General features: G+C 36.1%; 1 protein-coding gene across 1 annotated transcript; it reads right to left on the bottom strand.

Annotated features, from left to right (window-relative positions):
- Nucleotides 1–14,698: 14,698 nt before the first annotated feature.
- LOC116161909 lies at nt 14,699–16,737 on the bottom strand. The gene is made up of 3 exons (XM_031475410.1): nt 16,620–16,737; nt 16,504–16,569; nt 14,699–15,678 (listed from the first exon to the last, which is right to left on the bottom strand). The coding sequence occupies exons 1-3, from the start codon at nt 16,696–16,698 to the stop codon at nt 14,699–14,701; spliced, it is 1,125 nt and encodes a 374-aa protein (XP_031331270.1). The 5' UTR covers nt 16,699–16,737.
- Nucleotides 16,738–21,451: the final 4,714 nt, after the last annotated feature.

The following is a 21,451-nucleotide window of genomic DNA, read 5'->3' as shown; positions in this document are numbered from 1 at the left end:
TCAAACGATGACGATCTAGAACTCGAAAATGTGACTGATGGTGATGAAAAGGAAAACTGTGGTCAAGAGGATTTAGAGACTGATGCGGATTTAGTATCTAATGTTATACAGGGAACTTTTGTGTTAGTGAAATTTAATTAAACGATCAAACGAACTTACCTTAAGTGAAGTTCGATCGTGATTATATGAAGCGTCCAGTCCGAATATATTATCTTGATTTTACACACGTAGTCCGGTCCTGGCTACTCAACGTGCACCTTGTTTAAAGTAAGCTGAAAAAGAAATCGCCTCAATCGGCGACTCCCGCTGTCCCCTCCGCTAACGGTACAATATTGTTCATTCTTCAAAGTAAAGACCTGCAACCCTAGGGAATTCCCTGGGGAGGGTGGGAAGATAATATATTCGGACTGGACGCTTCATATAATCACGATCGAACTTCACTTAAGGTAAGTTCGTTTGATCGTTTAATTATATTCGCGTCCAGTCCGAATATATTATCTTGATTTTACACACGTAGATGTTCAAAGTTTTTCAAGGTTGCAGGTAATGGGCAAAATTAACGATAGGTTGATAATGCAGAGTTTAATAAGTAATCAACGTAAGTTTTGACATTTATGTCAATACTGAAAACCTTAAGAAAACGTAAAATAAAAGTATTCAATTTATACTATTCTACAAATGAAGCAACAGTAAGTAACCAAATAAATAGAACTATCAGTCTTTGTTTAGAGACATGGTTAAAAGCGCTTTCGCAAAATCAGTTCTGTCGGTGAGGCGACGATTATAAAATTTTGCAAAGGTGGCTGTATGCTCAGACCATCCGGCTGTCCTACAAATTGTTTCCAGCGAAACTCCCCGTCTCAAAGCGGCCGACGTTGACGAGTGTCGCGTTGAGTGAGGTTTAAATACCGATGTATCTATTCCCGCTGATGACAACATTTGTTTTACCCACCTACTTAAAGTTTGCTTTTTAGCAGTCGCGTGCGGTTTTTTAGCCGTAAGAAAGATGAAATCCTGGTCCTTCTTTCGAATGTCTTTTGTAGCCGCTATATAAGCTTTTAGCGTTGTCGCTACACAAAGGCATGGTTTTTCCTTAAATGACGGTATATGCAAAGTGGGTTGTTCGTTGTTCACGCCTGACGTTTTGATTGGATCTGTTATATTGATTTGAATTGTATCCATTTCTTCCCTTATATTGGATAGTCTAATAAGCGATATGGTTTGAAGCCTACCTCCCGTGATTAAGGCTAAAAGAGAAACCACTTTCTGTGAAAGCTGTAGTAGATTTAAATTATCCGGTAGGGTTTCCAGATATGAAAATAGCCTTTGCGGATCCCATGTATAGGTATACCTTGGTTGCGCTGGTCTCAGTCGAGATATTCCCTTCATAAACCTCTTAACTAATTGATTCGTTCCTAAATCATTTGGCAAAATGAGACTCAGATCTGTGTGAGTTCACAGCGCCGTACTGGTATTTATGTTCGCCTGTGACCTTTTGTAAGAATCTAAGGACATCTATATTTCTTGCTTCAAATATTGGAATTTTTTCTTGGGTACAAAAGTTCCACCATAAACGGTAGGTAGAGCTATATTGAGTGATTGTGGATTGGGTAACTGAAGAAATGATGGTCTCTATTGTTGTTTCCGGAACACCCCTCCTTGAAAACGATTCCCAGAGAGTTTGGCGGCCACCAGGATAAGCTGGTTGGCTAGTGGGTGGACTTCCCTGGAAGGAGATAATAGTAGGTCAGGTGAAGGTTCTAAAAATAATGCCTTATCGATTATTAATTTGGTGAATACTGGGTACCAAGGTTGAGAGACCCAGTGAGGAACGACCAGGATTCCTTCAGATTTTTCTTGAATAATTTTTTGCAAAACTCTAGATATTAAATTAAAAGGTGGGAAAGCGTAGAAGTTAAAGTGGGTCCAAGTTAGAGTGAAAGCATCGACTGTAAAGGACCCAGGGTCCTTGTGCCAAGAAACGTATTTAGCGCATTTATTATTAATATATGAAGCAAAGAGGTCCACCTCGGGGGCCCCAAAAAATTTTGATATAAGTTGAAAGGCCTCCTCCGACAAAGACCATTCACTTTCTGTGTTGGATTGGCGTGATTCGATATCTGCTTCATAATTTTCCTTGGAGCTTATGTACGAAGCGAATATTAAACTGTTTCTGCTTTCACACCACTGCCATATCTCTTTTGTTAATGAATTTAGTTCTGGATGTTGGATGCTACCCATTCGATTAATATACGATATTGCCGTGGTGTTATCACATCTTAAAAGAATATTACAGTTAGAAATATTATTCGCGAAACATTTTAGACCATAGAAGATGGCCCGGAGTTCTAACAGATTAATGTGCGACATCCTTTCCAAATGGCCCCAAAAACCAAAAGTCTTTTCCAAGCCACAGCAAGCGCCCCAGCCTGTCAGGGAGGCATCGGTAAACAATTCCGTTTCAAAATTATCTTTAATTATAATATTTGAGGAGTTTAGGATCTTTTCCTCCCACCAAATTAGGTCACTTTGTAAATGAGATGGGATGGGCATAATGGCATCAAAATTCATGTTCTTCCTGCGAAGGGCCAGGTATTTTTCCCGCTCTAAAGATTTTAAGTACAGCCAACCGTACTTGACTGCGGGACAGGCCGAAACGAGGATGCCTATAAATTTTGCTAGATCACGAATTTTACAGCTAGACTTATTTTTAAAACGTATAGCCAATTTTCTAATGTTTTCTTTCTTTTCTACTGGTAGTACGATTTCCATTCCTACCGAGTCAAAAATAAAGCCCAAAAAATGCTGGGCTGTTAGGTGTTAGACAACTTTCCTCTTTGTTCACTGTAAAGCCAAGTGATTCTAAAAGCTGTACGAGACATTTTGTGTTTTCTAGGCAGTCATAAAAAGATTCTCCAAAAACGAGAAAATCGTCTAGATAATTAACGCATAAAATGCCCTTTTCTCTTAAAAGAGTTACAATTGGTTTCATTAATTTCGTGAAACAAAATGGAGCGGACGAAAGTCCGAAAGGTAAACAGGTGAACTGGTAAAGTTGTCTGTTAAACTTAAATCTCAAAAACCTTCGATAATTTGGATGGATGGCCACTGAGAAGTAGGCGTCTTTTAAGTCCACAGATGATAAAAAGCAACCTCTACTAAGTAACCTCATCACTGTCCTGTAGTCCTCCATCTTAAAATGAGGAGCAATGACATATTTATTAAGATTTTTGAGGTTGAGAATAAATCGCTTTTTACCGTTAGATTTGTCGGTTAGAAATATTGGAGACACAAACTGATTAGCGCATGGTCTACATTTCTCAATTGCCTTCATACTTAAAAGATCAGCGATTGCTTGATTTAATAAGGGTATGTCTTTAACTGAAGAGTTAGATATGGATTTGATGCTTGTCGGAGGAGGTTTCTTGCAAAATGGGATCCTGTACCCAGAAATCCAAGACAGAATTGTTGGACTCTGGGTCACAGCTTTCCAAGAATTTGTAAAATTTTGGAGATTCCCAGCAAAAACTTTTTTGTTACTTACCGCTAGCGTCGTCGGTGAACTGTGGGTCTTTGTGAGTGTGAGGGTCGCCCCCTTAGTGACTTCATCTCCCTCCTTTGATGAGCCGGGCGTCCTCTGTTTAACTGATGGCCACTTGTTATGGTATGAGGTTTACCTGTCCCCCCTCCCCTCCTTCTCAGTAACTCGCCTGAGTAGCTGGGTTGGGAGCGAGAATGGTTCGTCTGTTGGATTGGTCGTATATCTCTTCCCACTTTTTCCAGGGTTTTTAACGTTTGGATTTTTTCGCTCAACTCTGAGCCGAACAAAAACTCTCCGGGTGGAACATTTTCCAGCAAGTTTTTAAGTTGTTTGTTTATCAGGGGAAGGATAAACTGACGACGTTTATTCGACATTTCATTTATTATTTTGCATAACATGCGTCCAGAGTCTGCAGTGCTTGCCAAAATTTTTTCCCTTACCTGTTTCGGGATGCTCGTGTCCTCTTCTAAAATAACGTTTATTGAGTGTCCCAGGGAAGCTAAAACTTTACCGAGCTGTATTTGGTAATTTAAATGCGTCTCATCCCTGGCTGAATGAAGAGTGTTCATGCTAGCACCGATTTCAGGGTTAATTTTAGGTGGAGATAACAGTTTACAATTCTCCGGTAACTCATATTTTCCGAAGAGTTGATCGTTTTCCTCCTTAGGGAGACCGTAAGCTAAGGTATGTGACCATATCGGCTCTACGGCAACATGGAGATTAAACTTGCATTTTTTCTGTTTATTGGGATCGGGTCCCAAAATATGCCTTATCTCTTCGGAAATTTCCTCGTCCTCATGGAGAATTAAAATTGGCGAGTCATCCGCCTTAATATTTTCAAGCCCCCCTCTTCCTGAACCGGTCCTGCCCTGGTCATTGACGCCGTATCACGCAGATAACGGCCCGACTCCTCATCATTTCGATGACGGCTGTCTGTACTTGTGCGTCTGTAACGACTGTGTAAAGAAACAGGCAAGCTGGGGCTGCGACTGCGACTTCTGGTTCTATTTTCAAATGATAACAGTGAAGTCGCCTTACTTGAAGGGCGACCTTCACTATAAATAAGATCGGGCACGCGTAACAATCGTGAATCCGCTTTACGCGAAAGTCGGCCTTCACGTTCTCGACTCCTAGAGACGTGGTATGCGGGTGTTTCACTACCTGAGCGCGTCTCCCACGGAGAACGGTCTCTGTCTCTTTCAAGATTTCTCAATTTCCGTCGCAACTCCCTATTCTCCTTGCTTAAAGATCTATCACGAGATCTACTTCTCTTTCTTTTCGATTTGCCCATCTTAGTACCTACAAATTTAGTTAATATACTCACGTTTATTTTTGTGTTTCTGTACCTAAGCGGCGAAAAACTCGGAGCTCGACGTCTACACGGTTGAGTGCACCAAGAACGAATGAACAATATTGTACCGTTAGCGGAGGGGACAGCGGGAGTCGCCGATTGAGGCGATTTCTTTTTCAGCTTACTTTAAACAAGGTGCACGTTGAGTAGCCAGGACCGGACTACGTGTGTAAAATCAAGATAATATATTCGGACTGGACGCGAATATAATTTTTGAGGCAAGTTATGAAATGAGTTATCGATGAAATCGTACACTAAAATGTTGATTTTGTATCGTTTACGTCCTTTGGTGCTAATTTAATTTTAACGTTTTTTACTTCTCGACGATATGACATTTATCTACCTATGTTTCATTTCAATCAACTCAATAAATAACCCCCCCCCCCCCCCTCCTCCCAAGACAATTCCTCCAGAAAGCAGTGTTAACAACGGCAGAAATAAGCCCAGATGTACGGCTGGGTGGACAAAATGCAAACAACAGCGCATTTTTAGTGCACTCTGTCTTTCTGTCTGTCTGAGTCACAAAAGCACTACACCACTTAAATTAAAAATTATTTCATGTTTTTATTCTCGTTAAGGCATGAACTGTCCATAAGAGCTATTCAAATCGAATCTTTTTTTTCGTACGTCAAATGTGACATTTCGATGATCATATGCAAACAGCCTCTTGCATAAAATTTCCGCCTCATCACCGAAAACTCACTTCACGTCCTTGATAAATAATGGGCCGTATGAATAAAAGTAAGCAAATGCTTATACTTGCAAAATTCAAAGTAAATACTCGTAAGTGCTCCTTCGCACTGGGCGACTTAGCAGCGCTTCTAAGCAGAAGGACAGGACGCAGCGCAGCGCTGCTAAACCATGCTGAACAGACCAGTATGAAGGGGCAGTTACGAGTATTTACTTTGAATTTTGTAAGTATAAGCATTTGCTTACTTTTATTCATACGGGCCATTATGTATACTATTTTTTAGCGCATTTCCACAAAAATAAAAAAAAATGCGCTATTGTGGCCACTTTGTCCGTCCGTCCGTCCGTCCACTAACTTTGCGACGCTACTAGTTTTTTATCTTAAGAGCTATTGTTCTACTTTTTTCGCTATTTGGTTCGTTATGGTGTCGAGTCTTGTACCAAGGAAGGAATTTTTTCGGTACCGCTTACAAAAAAAGTTATTGTAAAAAAAACAAAAAACCGTTTTTTACATGTTCCATAATTTTACACTTTTGCCGTTTATTAACGATCCTAGAGATCGGTTATAATTTTGCATTGCTATCTGTCGTCTGCCTGTTGGTCTGTCCGTCTGTTCCTTTGTCTGTCTGTCCATCTATCTGTCCGTGTGAACGATAACTTTGTTTAAAAATGTTCGATCGCTTTTACATCTCCGTTAGTTATGAACTGAATTGCATGAAATTCAATATGGGCATAGATTTAGCCATATAATACGCAATGCCAAAAGTTGAATCGAATCGATTCAAAATCACAGTGCCCTTTTCGCATCTCGACCATTTATAAACCGAATTGCAAACTTTTTTACTTATAAAAGTATTTGAATGAAATTTGATACATAGGCACTTGGAATAAAGGAAAATCAAACGCCAATTTCAAAATTTGGTTTTGCGCATGCGCAGTGCCAACTTTTTTATTTATGGAAGAATTTAAACGAAATTTGATACATAGGCACTTGGGATAAAGGAAAATCAAACGCCAATTTCAAAATTTGGCTTTGCGCATGCGCAGTGCCAACTTTTTTATTTATGGAAGAATTTAAATGAAATGTGATACATAGGCACTTCGAATAAAGGAAAATCTAGCGCTAGTTTCAAAATTTTATTTTGCGAATGCGCAGTGCCAACTTTTTTATCTATGGAACTATTTAAGTGAAATTTGATACTTAGGCGCTTGGAACAAAGGAAAATCTAACATTAGTTTAAAATTTAGGTTTGCGCATGCGCAGTTCTAACTTTCTTATTTAGAAAAGCATTGAAATGAAATTCTTCGTATAAACTGAAATTGAAGTAGCACGTCAACAATGGATTGCCCATGTGCAACGCTATCTTTCATATTTGTGGGCGGATTTTTACGATTTTAAGAGAAGTTGCATCTTACAAATGGGAAATGAATGCAAGTGGAAATGCGCTTTATGTAAATCGTTTACGATTACTTTTTAACTTGTTTTGTTTCTGGGCCGTACCAGTAATAACAAGTTCCAAGGAAACAGGCTTCATTAAAGTGCGCAAAAATCTTGCCAATATATAAGGGTGCTGGAGACGAACTACCAAACAATTACAATTTGTTAATAAATATAACAACATTATTGGTTCTGTACAGTATAATTTTGGGATCTATTTAATTTATCCACACTAAGTACTCGAACGAGCAACCGAAAAAACAATTATATCCACAAAAACACTTTTGCGGCAGCACACAGCGATACGTCTCGGTTTGGTGACAGACCATACATCTTTATAGAGAGAGGAGAAACTTGAACAAAGCTTCTCGTTTTGGTACCATGCTTGAGAATGAAAGTTGTCCAACTGCGAATACTAGTTACTTTGACGAGCTATTACTTACTTCTATAACATGGTCAAGTGTACAAGGTATAATACGTAGTCTTAATGTTCAATTAGAAATATTACAAAGAAGGCACTTTACAAGAAGTTAATTAATACTTTCCATAATAAAATTAAATCAGCCGGTGGCCTTAAATTAACGCAGGTATGTGCACGACTTTTGATCCTAAAGAAATACTACGCGATCAAAAATCAATTGCTGTCGAGTTACCTTTGGAATTTTTGTTCACATGGGGATGAAGTTCCAAAAGCTACTCGCAGCAACTCATTTTTGATCGCCCGTTACCAAACAACCTAATAAGAAAATTGTAAATGGTCCTCGTGAAATTCTTTGTGATCTCGTTAATAAAAAATGGTCAACGCATGTCTGTCAGTCTAGGGTTGTTAAATAACTGTTCATTTATCTAAAAATAATATAATAAGATGAGCCGATTAGGCTTCTGAACCGAATATTCTACGATATCCACCTGATTAAGCTTTATTAATTATTACTTATCTCGATTAATTAAACGTCACGGACTATACGCGTTCGATTTCCATCAAGGCAGTATTGCAGAAGACTAAACTGTTAGCGTATAAACGGTATAAACGATTTTCCGCTTTGAACGTGTGCTAGAATTTCCATTTCATTTTATAGTGAAACATAAATTTCAACAAGATACCGTCCGAATCCTGCAGAAAATGCAAAATAAGAGCACGAGTAAGTTTGGAAGTTGTTAGTAGTTTGTATCAGAAAAAGGTATCATAAAGTTTAAAACTGAACTTCCGCGTCTTCTATGGTTCATGATGCCAATTTATTTTATTACAATTACTGCCAAAACACAATTTAAACGCAAATAACTTGCAGACTTCGAAATAAAATAAATTAAAATCTAAATATTCTAATTAATTCTACATTATATTAATCCAATTGTACATCATCACGATAGTATTTGTTGTCCTGTAATGAAAACGTGAGGGGTACCTCTTAAATAGATATTTAAGTTTCGCAGGCTTGTTACGTCGATCAAAAGGAATATTTTTCTCAATCTAATAATAATTTGTTCCAAATATTCATATAATACATTCTTACTATGCTTTTATTCTGTACTAAGATGTTAATGCATTTGTAGCCCAGTTATTTCAAATCTCTACTCCAAACGCTCTGAACACGTTCACGAAGTAAAGTGCACGTAGATACAAAAATGTAACTTTAAAGAGATGCCAGCTAAATTAAGATCCTTAAAACTCGAAACGATGAAATCAATACCAGAAATAAAAGCATTTTAAATAAGTAACGCTTTGTCAAATGGAATAAAAATTTAAAAGTTGGAACAGAATTTTGTGTAAATGTATTTATCTTCAAAGAGAAAGTGATCTGATCACAGAAAAAAAAACTTATCGCCATACAAGATTTAAAACTGCCAAGTCAACGATTAGTTTCTATAATAAAGCATATCTTAACAATCACCCACAGCCATGGAGAATACATGTTAAAATAGACTATTACCATACTTCATTTTTAGATATACTTAATTATTGTAAAAATTTTCATTCTTGTAGATATGTAAAAGATTCACTAGCAATATAAAGGATTAGGGGTATTACACCCCTAAATTAAGCAAAACAATTTGCAATGGGCGTTTATTGAACACAATGGCTCGATATAGCTGCCTTAGCGAGTCGTAATAAAACGTGAGTTTTCATATTTAACGAAGAGCTTACAGATATAAGGCATGTACAAAACATTGTGGCAAATTTAGGCAACACCGCCGCCGCCCAGGCGTTTTGTTTACTTGTACCATCAAAACAATAAGTAATTATCGTGCAAATCAAAAAATAAACTAATATGACACATTTGAAATCTGTCGTATTTAAAACGCAACCGGCGAACATAGACGAACTAAGACAGAGAATAATTCAAGAATGTCGAAATATTGCAAAACCAACATTTGAAAAGGTTCGACAAGAGTTTGAGAATAGATTATAACTGGCGATCAAAAATGAGTTGCTGTCGAGTCGGCTTTGGAAGTTCAAGTTAAATACGATTTTCCATATTACTAACCTAAATGTAATGCTATTTGGTATGGTTGGAAAGCATTTTTTCAGAGCTTTCCAATGACGTATCACACATGGGGAGTCCCTATTTAAGTATTAAAAGTTGGGGTGGCTAGAGCGCAGGGGGTGTGAGGGGGTGCGTCGCCAACTATGTCATTGTGATTCCCCCTCAGAATTACCGAAACGGATTTTGATTTTTTTCAATATCTCGTTTATTTACTAAGATATGGGGGGTGGTAAGTTTTCAAATTGTCACCCTGTATAATAAGTAGTCGAAGTATTGTCGAATATTTTTGAGGTGCTGCTCCACTCACGCTAGTTACTAGCGTGAGTGGAGCAGCAGCTTAAAAATAATCTACAAATACTTCGACTACGAATGGTATTCGGAGGACTATTCAATGAATCAAAAGAAAAATTAAGCATAATTACCCATGCGAATGTATTTCCATGACAACAATAAACGTCAACATAAATTATGGAAGTTGCTTTTCATTTTGCTATTGATTCTATTCGAACTTTTGTGCTCCAAGCTAATTCGTTATGAGTGATTAAATTAAAAGATGTGGTGATAAGTCGGTTGTCGAAATTGATTAACAAACTAAGAAGAATTTTCCGGTTAATACGACAAAATTTCGCGACATTTCACTGGTGGAAGTTTGACAAATGTCATTGAATAATCGCATTGAATTGTCGCTGAAATACCACACGTGAAATTATCGCTGAAATACCACACGTGCAATTATCACTATAATTCGTTCCCATTGGCTCAACAATTTGAAATCTCGACATTTCACTGGTCGAAATGTGACAAATGTTAGATGAATTGAATAGTCCCCCAAATGACACTCGTGCATCAAAATAAACCTCATAATTTTTATTCAAGCATGTTGTCAGTAAAAAACTGCATTCGGTCATTTTCATATTTTGTTAAAAGCCAAAATATGAAAATAAACTCATACAGTTTTTAGACAACATGCTTTCAAAAAAAATTATCGGTAATTTTGATGCACTTGTGCAATTACTTACGATAATTAATGTATACGCAGGGAGGGAGGGAGGGAGTGATGGAGTAACTATAATTACAAAAAAAAGTTGGGGTACATCGGCCGCGTAGTCGCTACGAATTAATATCATCCCGCAGGAAGCAGGACAGAAAAATAGCAACACATACTGATCGGATTATTTGGCTGCATATCTGTAAGGAATCGTAAATCGGCAAGAAGCAATTTGTGAAATTAAATGAAGGGATAAATGGTGGCAGTCGTAATAAATGCTGCTGCAACTTGGTTTTATCCCAGTATCCTCGAGCTCAACGATAAGGAGTTTTACGTGCAGAACTAATAGATATTAATGGTGTAGGTACTAATATGTTGAGGTGTCCGGTGGGATTAGTTTCTTAGGTGATTTATGCTTATGTGAAACACACGAACCCAATACAATAGGTTATCTTTCACCTTTGTTTTGTTTGGATTAAAATAAGACTCCCATTATTCCGGTTTGGGCACAATTAATGCCATTATTCGCTCTAGCTAGAGTATCGAAAATCAGGCTATTGTAGGTTCCCACAGTGGATAATGAACAACAAAAGTGAAAACATTATTGATTTCAATTTGCAGGTAACTACGGCAGCCATATTTCAGAATAAATTTGTATGTCACTTTACAGGTAAAGGTAAAACCGCTCTTTCAAGGTTTCCATAGTTTCTAAAACACCTGAATTTATTAAATACTTCTCCATAACTTTTAATTAAACGTTAAAGATTTTCAAAGTTACTAAAAACAAGACCTTATATCACAGTATATTTATAAAAAGCTCGAATGGCGTGTAAAAATGCATTTAATTAAAGCTAGATTTAATTATGTTTCACCGCTCCAGGTGCGATGAAAAGGTTCTAGCTGCTTATAACAAGAAGCGAGACTTTAACGGACCTTAAAGCGATAACGCACTCACACGTAATTCACATATTAAATTTGTACCAATTTGCATTAGCTCGTAATGCAGCGAACTTTACGACAGCACCGCTACAATAGTCATTGTACTCTTTCAATTTCCTCTCTAAGCTAAATGAGTTTAAAAACACGCGCAACTACCTTTCTATTGTGATGAACGCTGCCTCGTCTTTATTTCATTTGGTTCTTTATAAGAAAGCTAACCAATACCATGCTTGAACCGAAGGGATAATAGGTCTTAAAGCTTAGTTTTCATAGATATGAATTTCGTATTTTCCCCTATGAATTTCGTATGCAGTGTAGTTTTCATTCATACGAATAAATGAAAGACACAATTTCTGGCCAAATTGGCTTGTGCTTTGTAGAAGGTAGTACAATTTTATTTGAACAATATATCGGCCAAATGGCCTCCGCGGCTGCAGCCGCAGGCGATAACTCTTCCAACAACATTTTTCCACGTTTTCGCACATTGCTGGCGAAATCTCAGCGATAACTGCAGGAATCTCGTTCTTCTTCTGCAATTGTTTGTGAATTATTAGCACAGACCTCCTTCACCTCCTGCTCAAATCGACTGTACCGGTCGAGCCGAGGGAACGTTGGGACGAGCCATAGGTGTGAATGCCAATCAACAGCTGACCATTTTTGTGCCATGAGATTTCTCTTAATCCTTCATCTGACCCGTGCCCGGCAGCCATGTAACAAATTGGAAGGGCAATAGGGGTGACATGAAATGAATAAAGTTAACGTCAACTTCCTTTTCTCTACATAATGGATCAAATATGAATTTCAGGAAAAAACGAACTTATAGCGAAGGTGAACTTGTTCGATTATTGTAGGCATTTCAACATCAAAATTGCGTGTAAGTGTAGCTATGGAGCCAATAAATCGTAATTATAGCAGATATATCTGCATTTCGAGATGGCTATTGGAATAGTTAGTAATGAAGGTTTCTCAGTGGTAGGTAGAGGTAAAGGAACCGCTTATTTGTGAACATAACAATTAGAATATATGATTCTGCCAATGACAGCAACAAGCGATCGCTTATAAATTTCAATCACTTTTCCAATTCCACTTCAAGTTACTGTATTGAACAGTTTTAATTAATATGGCAAGTCAAACTGTAATAAAGATCATACTATAAACGAACGTAACTGCATACGTTGACGCATACCTTAACATAAGCAGAGTTTTGATAGCGCACTAGTTTTTAGTATATATGTACGGTGAAAGTAATTAATGCATAATCGCCTTTTAAAACTGTAGGGAGGAGAAACGGGCAGACATTTTCAAAACTGTTGACGATTCCTATTAAAGATTAAATACAACATTATCCGACCAGGGTGAACGCTATTAAAATTACTCGAAATCATACATCCCCGAAAAAAACATTCAATCAAACTGCTTTTATACTACGGATGAATTTTATCAAATTGTATAATCGCTAGTTTATTCGTATTAACAATTTTTTGACGTTTGTTTTAGTGCTTTTGTCACAACTGTACTGTAATACTAATAAATGTTATTATCGAACTCCAAAGACGATAATCTTTTAAGACAATACGGTTCACGGGACTTTTAAGGAGATTCATTCATTGCAGGCCAAGTTTTGTAAATAAAATAACAGGTTATCTTTAGGTTGGCAAACGAATAATACATAAAGGAATCCTTTATAAATAAGTAATAAGTCTGTAGAGTATAATTATTATTATACAGTTACGTACAATACGCGCTTTTATCAAAAGATCCTTTCTAAATGCCAAAGTATAACCTTCACCACGTTATTCAATAACGCTACAAAACAGCACAAAATTTAATGGCCTGAAATGAAACTTTTTTTCAGTCACTAAATTGAATCATTTGCCTAAATTGCCTATGCTGAGCACAAACCTCATCCGTAATTTTAATTTTATTTTCTCCGCGTTCAATTCACACCTTTTAAGTGGGTGACCTGTATAACTATAGTGAACGTCGTTGGACTACAAAAATTTCGTACGATCTTTTCATTGCACAGTGAATGTCACTGAGTGTAGTAGTGGACTTCGTAATGAGAAATGCAACAAAATCATTGAGCGAACATTTCAAAAACCACGATATAGATCGAGCCGCTATGAAAGAGTAGTCCTCGGCGATAAGAGCGAAGGCGGATGCAACGCAATTCTTTCGGGAAAAATTACGCGTTATTGTAAAACATTCGGAATCGTACTAGACAAACCTCAAAACAAACGTGGTCTCGCGATTTATTTGTTTTAATTTCCTATATCTAGTACAAAAACTGCAAAATTAATTCCGAAATGTACTTACTTGTGATCAATTAAAATAAAATTGCACCCTAAAATTATGAATACCTTGAATATTTATTTATGTACCAAGGGCATTTTATATGCATAGAATGGGTCTATCAAGTTAGCCCCCGAAAATGAAAAAAAATATATTAAGACACATTTTTTAATAGTGCTGGGATTGTGCTACACTGTGCCGCAAATATCTAAATTTGTGCAGGCCATAAAAAAATAACCCGTGTTAAAAAATTCGGGGGCTAACTTGACGCTCAGCCCCCGGGTTTTTTTACAAATTTCAACTGATTTCAACCAAAATGAATTGTGCTTGTTGCATAATTAATTGTGCCGTTAAAATTTGTTTGATGCAGTCAGCCGGTAGCCAGTTTTTATAAAATCAATTCTGGGGGGTTAACTTGACGCTCAGCCCCCGGTTTTTTTACAAATTTCAGCTGATTTCAACTAAAATGAACTGTGCTTGTTGCGAAATTAATTGTGCCGTTAAAATTTTTTTAATACAGTCAGCCGGTAGTCCGTTTTTATAAAATCCATTCTGGGGGGTTAAATTGACGCTCAGCCCCCGGGTTTTTTTACAAACTTCAACTGATTTTAACTAAAATTAATTGTGCTCGTTGTGTAATTAATTGTGCCGTTGAAAATTTTTTAATACAGTCAGCCGGTAATTCTAAAATACAATTTAACAAAAGCCGTTGTTTTATAAAACAATTTTGGCGATTAACTTAAACCTTAGCTCTAGGATTTTTTAACAAACAGAACCGATTTTAAACACACATTGCGTTATATTGTGCGCCATGTAACCGGAAACAACAAATCTGACATTTTTAGCGTTCATCCGATCGCCACTTTTTTAGATAATACCTTTTCCTGGCATTCAAAGCTTCTAATACACACGACAAACAGGTGAACTTTCAAGTTAGGTATAAATCAAAGACATGGGTACGAACGGTAATTGTTTATTGATTATGCTTTACATATATAATAGCTTCAATGCATACACTTTCACTGTCCATACATGTTTCTTTTTCTTTTAACAGATCATCATAAATTTCCCATCTGCCATGCAGTCGGAAAGCGTAGGTTTTAAAATGACCTAACATTTTTTCATTAAATGATGCAGTAGATCCTGAATATGTAATTATTCCCCCTAAAAGATATTTCTGGCCATTAATCCAAACTGAACGCTTTATGGTCGACAGCTTGTGAGGACAATTGCTACCTATTTCAAAAAAAAGATAGTTTTCATTGTATTCGTATGTACATTGGAGATAGTTGTCGCAGTCTGTGTTGGTGCATTTTCTTGTTTGTGAAACATCATGTAGTTCTTTAACAATATTTAAATTTAGATGCGGAGCAACTGGAATATCCGGAGATGTTAAAAGTTTTACTCTATTGCATTGATTGCAAAAGCGTTTCTCCGTTAACGAATATTGCAATTCGCCCATTTGACAAAGAGACCTAATTAGGTACTCAATTGTGGATTGTGTGTCAATTTGAATTAAATTATGTGAATATTGTGTTACTGTTTTTTTGAATAAATCTAAAAGAAGCTCCGCTCTAAGTTTATACAATTTTGTGTTGATTGTTTTGAAACACATTTCAATTAATTTTCCTAAGCGCGTTTCTTGAAACTTAAAAATATTTGACATATTAGGATAATCGCACCAATTACAAGCTATGAGATGTACAATTGCATCAAAGCCACAAGTATTGGTGAATATGTATTGTAGTCCTTCAATTTTAACTGTTTTTAAATCTGGACAACTGCCGTTTCTTATAATATTTATAGCTAATGATCTAACGCTTTCGTTTAAATTCATTTCCAACCATTCCGAATTTTTTTCTAAATAGGAACTTCTTTTCCGCTTTTTTATGGGCAGGACAGTTCCTTTCCAATTTTCTTCCGCCGAAAACTCTTCCGTGTTTTTTATTCGTTCTAAAATAAGACTAAATATTAGTTTTCTTTGCTAAATCAGGGCAGTGTTTTAAAAAGTAAGACATAACTTTGATTAAAAAATCACATTGAAGAAGTGTTTGATAATTATTGTCTTAAAGTTATGAAGATATCTATATATAATAAATAGGTATCTCATACCATTTGAACTATTTCCTTGCATTTTTTTTAAACTAAAGTTGAATCATGGGTGCACGGTAACCCAGATTAAGGTTGTGACGAAAGCGCCCGTGACGCAAGTTCACTATAGACTGAGGAACTCTATACAGAAAAATACAGATCAAATTTGTCGGATTCTACCACGATTCTACTTAAAAATCAATATTTTGATCAACACAATCGTTCTCCTAGATCCGGAGCACTGAAGCATTTAGAAGGAGTTCTTGAAGTTATGAAAAACCACAAAAATGACTCGTATCAGATAATTAGCAATACTAATGTCCGGTTTCACAAAGGCTGATTGAAGTTAACAAATGATTAAGGTAGTGATTCAGTAATTTGATTGGATAGTAGTGCTAAATGAACAACCAATCATATTCTTTAATCAATAATCACTGACTTACCCATTTGTTAACTTTAATCAGCCTTTGTGAAACTGGGTATAACTCTTGGCAAAAAAGGTAAACATCAAATTCGATTTTTATTTTTTTAAGAATAGCCGCCATTCGAAAGTTTTTCAACATCAAATTTTTTGAGAAAAAATTATTTGTTTTGATACCATTTCCAAACTTGTTATTTTACTATTACCCTGCCCTGCATATGTATAGAAAAGCGATATGTTTAAATTAGTTTAAAAAAATACTTTACCTTCTGTGTCTTTAGACTGCACTAGATGTACAAATAAATGGTCATCACCGTTGCCATGTATGCTATCTGAAATTAATTTATTTTGTATTTTTTATGAATTATACGAATATAGTCACCTTTAGTTTTTATAGCTTCCGAGAGTTTTATAGCATCCGGGAGGACAACGTTTTCTATTTTAGAAGATGCAATCTTCATAGTTCCTTCAAGCGCCAATAAGTGTTTAGACAAAAACGCGTCTAACCGCAAAGGTAGTACAGAATTTGAAAAGATTCGTTTTTTTAGTTCACTAAAGTTGCTTTCGACCGAAGCACTTTTTTTGGCTAATGGAAATTCACCTGATAAGACGTTAGACCATATTGGTAAATACTGCAATAATTTTATGATCTTTGGAACTAATTCAGGTAGATACTGTGCGTTATCATGATTTCCCGATGAAGATGAGATTTTGATTCGGACCTCATTTTCTATTTCTTTTCCCCATTGCATAAAGTTGTTACTTTCTTCACCTTCAAAGTGTTCCTTTTCGCAGACATCCTCCGTATCTTGCTCTTCTGAATGCAGTTCTTCTGTCGCCAGTTCATTCCCGATTAGGTTTAATAAAAAATTTTTGCTGGTTTGGCAAGGTGTCTCTTCTCCATACATAACACCAAGGGCAACTGTAAATATTGCTTTCAATATATTTTCCACTTCTAGCATATTTTTTGCTTGAATAAATTGCCCCATGCATCTTTTATAAAATTGTCTACTTCTTCTCAATGCATTTTTAAGGCACGGCCAACGACAATATATGTGCACTACATGAGCCACATCGCCACGGACATAACAGGGTACCTCAAAATTAGATTGTAATCCAGTTAGATAATTGAAGCAATACTTTATGTAACTATTTAATGACGAAAATCCTGTGAACGCTCGTACTATTGCCGATAGCACAGATCTACACATACACAGATTGCTAACCTTATGCATTTTTTGGGAAACAAATTTAGGTACACTTAAAAGCGCCCTCTATTGCGAAGCAGTATAAACATGTACCGTTTAAAACTGTAATATGACGCTTATGTATTTATGCATTAGATGTCGCTGCAAAAAATTTAAAGCGGTAAAGTGTGCATATAATTCAGTTTAATTGTATTTTACCAGGCAAGTTGTGGGGTAGTTTTGATTTATTTGATTCTATATGTTTTTTGGGGCGCTGAATCCGAATCTGAGGTTTTCTAACAAAATTTCATGACGCAACAAACGCAAAAAAATACAAAAAAGTTGAAAAAGATATTTTTTTTAGCAGTTTTGTGCTTACAACTCGAAAACTATCAACTTTTCGAAAATAACCTCCCTATCTTATATCTTATCGGCGTGGTAAAGAGTGTAACGTTAATGATGGCAGAGATATACATAGTTTGTAAGTATGCCTTTGCGGTTAGCAATCTGTCAAGACCTTTAAAGCCGCAAATAGTTTCCGCCAACTTCAAAAAACCTTCACGGTTCTTTAAGGACCTGCCCTATGTTCGTGTGTATCTGTGACCACAGGGACCCGCTGTTAATAACTCCCTTACGACGAATGAGTAGCTCCAGTGCTAAATTAAACAATTATGGCTCAACGTACCTCCTATCATATCATACCACTGTAATAATACGAATATTAAGGAATTCGAATTGTGCAAACTTTAGCGCTTTAATTTTGTTTCAGCGACATCTAACGCATAAATCCATAAGCGTCATATTACAGTTTTAAACGGTACATGTTTATACTGCTCCGCAATAGAGGGCGCTTTTAAGTATACCTAAATTTGTTTCCCAAAAAATACATAAGGTTAGCAATCTGTGTATGTGTAGATCTGTGCCGATAGTAACGCTAGGGACATGTCGCATACTATTTCATTAGGAATAATTGCACCACCTCGAATCCAAAAATTCAACCAATGTGTTATACTATCGGAGTCGTGTCTCTCTGATAACATGTTTGAAACAGAGTATTGAGTGCTAGTTAGAGTATCTCTTAAGTGACATCGTAAAGTAACAGCGTTCGACTTTTTGTGTTATCAGGTCGAATTAATTTTTTTACTAGTCCTCCTGTTGCATCTACCGACACCTTTGAATACGGGACCTTCTTGCAATAATGATTATACAGATGAATTTGAGGGGTACTCCAATAATGAACATAAAACCGATCCAGACCAATATCTTTAATGTAATTGTTAAAAGGATATAAGTACTTCATTATAAAAATTCCCATTATTGGGTCATTATGGAACCTATCATCCTTTTTGCTTTCATATACAGCATTTCTCAATACGTTACTGTTAGATAGTATGTTTGGTTCCATATCGCCATAATCCATCATACAATTGGCCATTTCTTTGCGAATACCACTAACTGTCTTCCGTTCAGAAATTATGGTTTTTGCGAGCATGTTTCGTTGGTGTCCTCTAAGTTGTCTTTTTGTTGTACTTCGACAAGATTCAAAAGTACCACTATAACTGCAACGAATGACTACTCTACTATTTCCTTGCGGCATATGTTTTAACTTTCCAGTTAAGACAGATTGGCAAGTAGTACATGATCCAAAAACTAGTAAATAATGCTCTCCTTGATTAATTTTAGCACGTTTAAAACTAAGGGTACAATTAATCTTAGTAACGTCCCAAAAATGAGAAGCTAAAAGACCTGCCCACTTTTCAGGTGGTAAAATATCGTATAACCTTCCGTCCCTATACATTTTTGATTCAGGAATAATGTTTAACCATTCTTGGGAGGATATTGTCAATGAGAATTCTATACTGTTGATTAGTTTTTCATCAGAAGTAATGCCTATGTTGTCATCTGAATCGTCATCTATTATGGATGGTTGACTACATGGCTCTGAAATTTTTGTTTGAAGTCTACTTCTAAATTGGTAGCGATTAGATAATATAACAGTATATAATAACTTTGGAGTGTAAGCGTAATTTAATTGCTTTGCGATTATTTTCCAAACAGAATGGGAAGGTGGATTTACTTTTCCATTACAGCAAAATAATTCCTCTTTGTATTTCGCAAACGTTGCGAATTCGTTCGCTAAGTTAGAATTTTTTTTAACCATATTTAAGAGTGGAATAATAGATACTGTTTGATAACTGTAATGCAAAATACTATAATAGTGAATAAGTCAAATTATACATACCTTCAACTTATTTATTTTAATTAATAAATACGAGCGATATATCTCAACACACAAAAACAATGTAGTACGGCCCACAATTAACAAATATTTTCAACCATTAATTACGCCACGAGCACAATTCATTTTAGTTGAAATTAGTTGAAATTTGTAAAAAAAACCGGGGGCTCAGCGTCAAATTAGCCCCCAAAATAGATTTTATAAAAAAACAGCCACCGGTTGATTACATTAAAAAATTTTTACAGCACAATTCACTACACAACGAGCACAATTAATTGCGTTTAAAGTCAATTTGAATTTTTGAAAAAACCCGGGGGCTGAGCGTCAAGTTAACCCCCCAGAATTGGTTTTATAAAAACTGGCTACCGGCTGACTGAATAAAAAAAATTTCAACGGCACAATTAATTACGCAACGAGCACAATTCATTTTAGTTGAAATTAGTTAAAATTTCTAAAAAAAACCGGGGGCTCAGCGTCAAATTAGCCCCCAAAATAGATTTTATAAAAACTGGCTACCGGCTGACTGCATCAAACAAATTTTAACGGCACAATTAATTATGCAACAAGCACAATTCATTTTGGTTGAAATCAGTTGAAATTTGTAAAAAAAACCGGGGGCTGAGCGTCAAGTTAGCCCCCGAATTTTTTAACACGGGTTATTTTTTTTTTATGGCCTGCACAAATTTAGATATTTGCGGCACAGTGTAGCACAATCCCAGCACTATTAACAAATGTGTCTTAATATATTTTTTTTCATTTTCGGGGGCTAACTTGATAGACCCGCATAGAATGTAACTTGCAGTTTGTCGACAATTTAAATTGGTTTTTTTTTAAAATATGAATTTAATTATTTTGTTGTTGTTTAGTTATGTTAAGATTTTGAGTTTTTTTGTTGTTTCTTTCTTTTTCTTTTTTTTCTTATTACATTAAATCATTGCGCGTTAATTATTATGTATTGTCCTGTAATTGGAAGGTCTGTTCTGTTGGGCAATAAATCTCTATTATTATTAAGGCTATATTTATGCCGAGAGCGACAGAGCCCGAGGGCCTCCGGCTGGAGGGATTGTAAGTCGCCCGAAGGTTAAATATCGAGTAATGCCTGAGGTGTACACAAAATTTTATTTTTCATTGTTCCAATAAAATAATGCATTTCCAATATACAAATTATTGTTTGCCCAAGATTAAAGTGCTTCATACGAATCAAGTAGCATCTTTTTTTATTACATAAAACTCCATCAATATATTTGACAGGCCATTTGAGGGCATAATGAGATGACAAACCATTATGCTCTCTCATTATGCCCTCGGGCGAAATAGACTTATATATCTCATATGACAGATATAATTGGTAAATGAAAAATAAACATTATTATTGTTAAAACATTGCAATTGAATGTTATAATTTTTAACATAATATAATGAACATAATTCAACCGACGCCGCCTTCTGTAAATTTGTTTCAGACATGGCTGCAACTGCTGTAGACAAAGGAACCAGCACTGTTGGTCTACACTTTTTGGGGTCATCAAGAAAAAGAAGGACTTGTGGTGGCATCGAGTATTTAGGTTTAAAGTTCAAATTTTGCTATAGCTTTCATCAAATTATTTGTTGTTTATCTTTACGAATTAATTTTACCGGAATACTAGTCTTCCAGGGCGATCTCTGATCATTCTCTAATGAATTTGTAAACAAGTATATATAATACAGGCTAAATTACAGGCGCTACAAGAAGTTCTGCGTTCGTTGAAAACCCTTACCCACTCAGGCACTCATTACTACTATAATTTG

The sequence above is a fragment of the Photinus pyralis genome, unplaced genomic scaffold (assembly GCF_008802855.1).
Source record: "Photinus pyralis isolate 1611_PpyrPB1 unplaced genomic scaffold, Ppyr1.3 Ppyr1.4_LG1, whole genome shotgun sequence".
NCBI classification, from domain to species: domain Eukaryota; kingdom Metazoa; phylum Arthropoda; class Insecta; order Coleoptera; family Lampyridae; genus Photinus; species Photinus pyralis.
This window is presented reverse-complemented; position numbering and strand designations above follow the sequence as displayed.

Coding starts and splice junctions, on each gene's coding strand:
- LOC116161909 (XM_031475410.1), bottom strand. CDS start 16,698: ATGAAGATTGCATCTTCTAAAATAGAAAACGTTGTCCTCCCGGATGCT. Junction 16,570..16,619: donor GGAAGCTATAAAAACTAAAG/GTGACTATATTC, acceptor AATTAATTTCAG/ATAGCATACATGGCAACGGT. Junction 15,679..16,503: donor GCAGTCTAAAGACACAGAAG/GTAAAGTATTTT, acceptor GTCTTATTTTAG/AACGAATAAAAAACACGGAA.